This window comes from Haemaphysalis longicornis, unplaced genomic scaffold (genome assembly GCF_048455015.1).
Source record: "Haemaphysalis longicornis isolate Haplotype H1 unplaced genomic scaffold, Haemaphysalis longicornis Haplotype H1 scaffold_12, whole genome shotgun sequence".
NCBI classification, from domain to species: Eukaryota; Metazoa; Arthropoda; class Arachnida; order Ixodida; family Ixodidae; genus Haemaphysalis; species Haemaphysalis longicornis.
Window position 1 is genome coordinate 36448273 of NW_027526225.1, and position 7454 is coordinate 36455726.

The 7454-nt window shown below is 47.1% G+C and overlaps 1 protein-coding gene across 1 annotated transcript in view; it reads left to right on the forward strand.

The window, feature by feature from the left end:
• The first annotated feature begins 601 nt into the window (after window positions 1–601).
• Window positions 602–7454, forward strand: part of LOC144161556 (uncharacterized) — a 19096-nt gene continuing 12243 nt past the window's right edge. Inside the window, exons 1-3 of the mRNA XM_077692209.1 lie at window positions 602–610; window positions 2926–3222; window positions 3699–4019. Of these exons, the coding sequence (XP_077548335.1) occupies window positions 602–610; window positions 2926–3222; window positions 3699–4019 (627 nt within the window). The remainder of the gene's footprint in view (window positions 611–2925; window positions 3223–3698; window positions 4020–7454) is intronic.

Sequence of the window (7454 nt, forward strand, 5' to 3'; positions counted from 1 at the left end):
ATGCGTAGGGCGGTAGTAGAGATCTTGCCAATTTCGTAATTCCGGAGAGCTGTTTTAGAGTCGCTCACTATGGTTTTAGCCGTTGTGGAGGCGATGGCAAGCGCAATAGCGGCCTCTTCTCCTTCCTCAGCGTAATTAGTGTAAATAGATGCGGATGCCATAGAATTGCCTTTACGACTTGCCATGGCCATGGCGCGCGTAAGGTGGTAATCGGCGGCGTCAACATAGCATACATCAAGGTCATCTCTGAAACGCTGGTGCAGGGCAGACGCTCGGGCATGACGGCGAGCTTGGTCATCGCCTCCTGGTGATGTCTCGGTGGCGTACCGGGTGCATGTTTCTGGGTATGGGGGAGACGTACCTGCTCACTTTCAAAAGGCCATCTGTGTTGTCCCATGGAATAAAAAAAGGCAATGGTTTTTCAGTGCCATGGTTCATACACCCCGACGGGGATCGGGCGAGACGTGGGCGCTCAACAAAAGAAATAATAGGAGGGAAGTGATAGACCAAACATAAACAAAGAGAAGAGAAATAATAATGACCGCCATATTTAGACTGGATGCAGACAAGACGCGGCAAAATCTGGCAAAAGCAGACTGAGATGGGGAAAGTCAGGAAACGAATGGAGAATCGCAGAAACACCAAGCTGGAATTGCCCAATATAATGCGAACGCCGATATTTGAGAAGGAGGAGGAGGATATGCATTTGTATTGCTGAAAAAATTTGCATGGACTCTTCAGGAGGTGAAGTCCTCAGTCGAGGACTCCATATTCCTTTCCAGCTGCTACAGCCTTTCCACCAGCCGAAGATGGTGCTTAGAATAAGGGGATGCTTAGAATCGCAAAAATACGGTATATCAAATGGAGTGCTGGCCCGAAATTTCAAAGCTTACATTACTGTAAAAAGTTTGTTTTTAATGTGGAGATACCTGCTAGACAGTGGCAAAAGTAACCGTTCACTATGGCATGTTTAAAATCAATTTTATTCTATGCACGTACTAGAAAGCTCAGAACGAATGTTCTTCCGACATCGGCATCAGCATGACGCGTTGAGCACCTCGCTATGGTGGCTAGCCACCATAGCCTCGCCCCAAACTTCCGACGTGGGGTCTCCCGTGACGTCACCAATTATCTGTCCCTGCTGTAGTCGTGGGCTCCCCCAATCTTGTCCATCATAAGCCGCGTTTACATGAATGCGACAGAATGCGATAGCACATTTCCTAGCGCATCACGAGTAATGCGATGCGCTAGCGTTTGCATGTACGCATTACCCCTGGTGCGATGGTGGCGCCATACGGTGTCGCACATCGAAGGTAAAGCAAAGCAACGTTTCTGGCGCTTCCAAAGCTTCCGGCACGGCTGGTTCTTGGTATTTTTTCACGACTCGCATTTTCTGGCGTCTTACACTCGATTTAGACGTTTTTAAATGCAAAGCTGCGTTTGCAGGGAATACTTTTCTTGTCGACATAATTCCTAATGCGATGCGCTCGCGTTTACATGCACTTCGAAAGTCGACTTACGCGTCTCAATCCACCCCTGCCTGTCTCGCGCATTAATGCGACGCGCTTCCTTAGCGCATTAGCCCCGTTTACATGGATGCGATGCGCTAGAAAATTGATTCGATGCGATGCGATGCGCCACTTGTCGCATTCATGTAAACGCGGCTATAGAGTTTTTCAGTAAGTACACGAGAGAGAAAACTGCATCTGGGAATCGATGTCGTCATGGAATTTTAGGGAAAAACCCCTGCTTCTCGCTTGGGCTTGGCATGACAATTGGATTCTTAAGGGGTTTTTTGGAATTGCATTCTTCAATATGCATTAGCACGTCTATAGTCTTTGGCCGTAACAACTTCGTGTTCGATGAAAGAGCAGATTGATTGATTGATTGTAGGGTTTAACGCGCCGACGCAACGCAGGCGATGAGGCGCGCCGTAGTGGAGGGCTCCGGATTAATTTTGACCACCTGGGGATCTTTAACGTGCGCCGAAATCTCGTACACACGGGCGTTTTTGCTTTTCGCCTCTATCAGAAAAGCGGCCGCCGCGGCCGGGAATCGAACCCGCAACCTCGTGCTCAGCAGCGCAACGCCTTAGCCACTGAGCCACCGCGGCGGGGGATGAAAGAGCAGGCAGGGCGTGATCGTACTTAACGTCGGTCATCCCGGAGTCGCAGGAATGTATGACGGAGCGGGTGATATGTCATCGCGAATGTTGTAGCTGACGAAAAAAAAGGAAGAAAGCAAACGTACTTCGACGAAGTCAAGATAAGACAGATACGGGCGCCTGCACCAGTCCTATCTTGTCTTCGTCCACGACTGTTTAATGCCACGTTTTTTTTTCCTTCAAGTATGAAGGACCTCTCTCGGCAACAAGTATTGTGAAACTGTAGCTGACGGTCGGAACACCGGTTCACTACAAAGGCGACGTTTTCGTAGGCGCACTCAAAAACATTTCGAAGCTCTTGAAGCAGTTTATTATTTGAAATATTAGTAAAATAATAAAATAAAGTATCTAATGAGTTTCCCTCCAAATTTTAATATTGTTGTTAACCACCAGCTTGGTCTGCAGAAGAGTAGGCAGAACCATTCCGCAAAAATACGCTCTACGTCCCTTTTTCATACCTTTAAAATTGCCTGTTTATGACCCACCATTCTTTGCATTTTTATGGCACTGTGTTCGAATCTACGGCCAGTAAAACGTTTCCATCCAGGCCAATGACGGACTATACATAGTTTTCACGTGACGTCACACCATCGTCTGCAAGCAGCCGTCGCCATATTGGAGTACTGCAAGGCGGCGGACCATAGCGGTGCGAATGTCGTAGCGCCGTCTCTGCTGTCTGCCTGTGTTGATTTCGCCATTTACGAACTACCGTGCGTTGAATCATGGCAACGGCCAGGCGGAAGGAGTTCTGCCCGTCATAGTTTGCTGGGCTGGTGGGTCCGACGCGTGCTCGCTATGAAGAAAAAGTCAACATGTGCGACGGGGTTGACCCGTACACGTTGTGCGCCGGGACTGACACGACGGCGGACGTCGAGCTTCTGCCGGTTACGACGCATGCGGACATTGTTAACTATTTGGTGCTATCGACAAACTACGTGTCGCTTGCCGAAATGAAAGCCTACAAGGCTCTGGAAGCTCACAATTATTTCACGAGTGGCCGAGTGAGCGGCATGACGGCAATGCGGCTTCCCTCCAAGCGCGTCATCGTGTTGAGCGAGGTAAGGTTAAATTTTAAAATTATTTCACTCCGCGCCGCCGGATATAAAAGGGTTAACACGGTACCCACTTGTGTGAACCCATCCGTTCACTGTGCATAACGGCGCGGTGCGCTGGTCACTGCTGCAAATGCTCGACTCTGCCGAGCATTGTTCACGATGCAAAATATCCTTCCTTTGCTCATTTACCTAAACCAGGCATTTTGCGTCTCTGGTAAAATGTAGGCATTGAAAATAGAGCCGAGTGCGTTATAATTTCGCTGCTATTTTCATAGCGAAAACCACAGTCACTAGGGTCAGGAGACAGAATAAAAAAAGAAGCTAGACACCTCTAAGGGAAAATTGTTTCACTGCTCAGACAATGGGCTAAAATTAAATAAACAAACGTGAATATGTTGGCTGTGTAAACATTTTAAGAAACACCGCAACTGTATGGTTGCATTTCATTATTCCTAAGCATGAATATATGCATTTTTCAGGTTGGCCACTCCCAGCGGCTGCGAGAAGCTCCACTGAAAGCTTGGATTCTGGCTGACAGTGATGGAAGCATATGTTCAGCGCAATGTACCTGCATGGCCGGTGCAGGTGCAGCCTGCTCCCACGTCGGTGCAACACGTTTTGCAATGGAGACAGCAGTGCGTATCAGAGAGTCGCAGACATGTACGCAGAAGACAAATGTTTGGCTTCCTGCACATCGCTCTGGTACCGAGTACAAGAGACTGAGGGACATAGACTTTGCGCCTTCGAAGAAAAAGAAAAGCCGCATGGATGCCCTTCCTGAAATGCCGTTTGACGAACAAGTCCGCACAGGAGCATCAGCTTTGCCACCCCCTACGGCAGAAGAACTTGGCACGTTCTATTCGAGTATCGAAAATGGAGGATTCCCACCAGCAATATTTATGGTGCTACCAGAATACAGTGACAGATTTGTGCAACCCAGAAGCAGTGAGCCTCCCAACCTTCGACAGTTGCTGTGCAACGAAGCTCAGTCTGAGAACCTGCCACAACTCGTCTCTCGTGCTCAAGGCACGATTCCCCAACTAGCCATCACCGACGAAATGGTGCGTCATGCTGAAGGGCTGACCCGGCAGCAGGCCAAGTGCCCGGCATGGTTCAAGTATCGTGCTGGACGGGTCACAGCTTCGATCATGAAGAGCGTTTGTAGCACGACTACAACTCAGCCCTCAGTCAGCCTTGTGAAGAAGATTTGTTATCCAGAACAGCACCGGTTCTCAACGGCAGCCACACAGTGGGGCATCGACCACGAAGAAGATGCCATTGCAGAATACGTAGCTGTAATGAAAACATGCCACACCAATTCTGGTCACAACAAGACGGGGGTTTTTTTGAGCACGAAATACCCGCACCTAGCAGCCAGCCCTGGTGGCACAGCAACATGCACATGTTGTGGAAAGGGACTCATCGAAGTGAAGTGTCCCCATACAGCTGCTCATACCACAGCAGAGCAAGCAGCTGTAAATAATGCAGATTTCTGCCTTGAAGCAGTCAATGGGAAGCTGCAGTTGAAGCATGGCCACGCTTACTATTATCAAATTCAAACACAGTTGGCAGTGTGCGATTTTCCCTACTGTGATTTTGTGGTGTGGACCCCACTGTCGCTGCACATTGAGAGGGTACTCCAGGACAAGGCTTTTTTTGACACCAATAATGCGGCAGCATACAATTTTTTTGTGAAAGTAATCTTGCATGAGCTCCTATCGGGATATTTCACCAAGAAGAGCCTGGTATCATCAGCTAGTGCAGGCACATTCTGCTATTGTCAGGGGCCCGAACAAGGACGAATGCTCGCATGTGACGGCAAAAACTGCAAATATGGATGGTTCCATTACAGCTGCATTGGGATTAAGCGGGCACCCAAACAAAAGCAGTGGTTTTGTGATGACTGCTCCAGCTTGGACAGCAGTCAACAGTGATTTGCTGCAGCCAAAATTCCAGCTAATTACGGCTGAAGGGCCTTATCAAAACCAATAAAAGGCAACTACATTTCAATCACTGTGCCAATCATTTGTGACTTTTAACATAAACACCTTCACAGATAAAATAGAATTTGGCGAGCTATCCAAGCAGAAAGCTGAGGACAAATGCAGTAACAACGTCAGTGATTGAGGCAGCAGGAAAATAATTCAGGGAAGCTTTCACTCTAGAGCAAGGCTTGAATGGAGAAGCTGTTGTAGGTGAGCATTGCCGGACAGTTAAGTTTCAGTATTATTGCTTATGTGCATAGTTGCAGTGCTAGCTAGTAATCGTCATATGCATCGAAGAGGTCGTCGTCATCTTTGCGACAAATGTCGGCATGCATTTGTACGGGTTTGAAATTGTTTTACATGTTTCGTTGCAGTTTTTAACTGTAGTCAGTTAGTAGTCATCATCATATTAATCAATATTGGTGTGTTCCTCATGCAAGCATTACATGTGCGGTAGCTCTTGATGATAGCACTCAGGGCTTTTTTTTTATGCTAAAGCCACTTTCGTCATCGCTTTGCACTCTGCAAGTAGTAATCACCATATTCACCGATGTCGTTGTGTTTCTCATGCAAGCATTACACGCGTAGTAGCTCCTTGTGACGGTACTGGAGGGCTTTCTTTTTTTCTCTTTTTTTGTTGCTAAAGCCACTGCGTGAGCCGGGAACTTAGCGGTTGCTATGAGGCACGTGCTCACAAGTTCTTGGCATTTTCTTGGTATTTTTGCCTCCAATGGCAAACTTGCGGCCAGTAACAGCAGCTCCGCCGTTAAAAAGGCTAAAAAGAAATTGTATAGGTAAGACCAAAATCCACGCAATAAAATAAAAGACAAGGCAATATTTTTAGCAATTTTGATGATACAGGGAATGCAGCAGAGGACTTCCACTCTGAATTGTACAGTTCATAGACAAGTCATTCAACCTTGAGTGAAATCAACGGCAAACAGCATTGGAGTTCCATGTGCCGCTATCAATGAAGGCAGAAAGGCCGTACTAGACATGTATCACAGAAAAAGGGATGGCGAAGACAGCATAGCAGTCGAACTGATTAAAGATGGAGGGGACATCATACCTGGGAAACTCTCAGTACTCTATACACGTCTTAAGACCATAATGTACTAATAAGCTAGAAAAATAATCACATGAAATTGATACAAAGAATGAAGACGTAGATCACTTGAATTGTAGACCCACCAGCTTACTTTCAGTTCTTTACAAGGACCATGAAGGTTATCTGAAGCAGAAAAAAAAGCCTGATTTTCCTTAACCTAAAAAACAAGCTGGTTTCAGAAAAAGTGTACTCTACAATGAACTACTGCCACGTGATCAATGAGATGAGAAATCGGCTGAGTACAACCCTCGTAATCAACCAGGCTGATCAACCATTATTTAGGACAGGAAAGTGTTCACACAGGTTCTTTCTGGTTCGGTGGAACCACAGATGGACAGATGTTACAAAGAGAACAACAAACTGTCACTATTTTGTCTAGGGGTGGCACTGGGTCGTCCTGCCGACATGCAACAAAATCGATTGGTTGTACAGCCTTCATAATAACATACTTGTTCCTCACAAGACCAATCACTCGTTCCACATGGATGCGGACACTAGCAAGCTCTCTGGTGTTGTGCACCTCCAAGGCCGTAAGTTGATTCCTTCCTTTCGTGAAGGCAGGTACATGCAGCTGTACACAGTAGAGGCCAAGAGTGTCCGCAATGTCAAACCCCCGGTCTGCCAACACAAGATCGCCCTGCGTCAACATGTCTAGTACACCGCAGTTCTCTGTGATGTGTTTGTCACTGCATGTTGCCCCCCACCCCTCAGAAATAAACGTTATGACACCCTGAGGGCTGATTCCAATTAAGTACTTGGCCGTGTTACTGCTCTTATATTGCGACCAGGTCTCACTACGTGGCTCCATGGAAGATGGCCGCTCAGTTTTACCTCAAAACAGTCAATAATTACAGCAACCTTAGAACCAAACGAGTATAGAAATGCTTGCGGCATGGTCTTCTGAATTGCATTCCTAGATGGCCAGGAAATCAGAGGTTTTAGCCTCCAGAAGGCAGAATTCAGCCGCTTTTCGAAAATTCTGCTGACAGTTGAATCAGACACGCCGAACCCCTAGCCTAGGTCTTGCAGTGGGAAATTGCACCTCAATTTCATGAGGAACACCACAAACTCCTGAAATTTGCCGAGGCCGTTTTGCTGCGTATGTTTAACCACACACTCAACCATTTGAAAAACTGCAAACA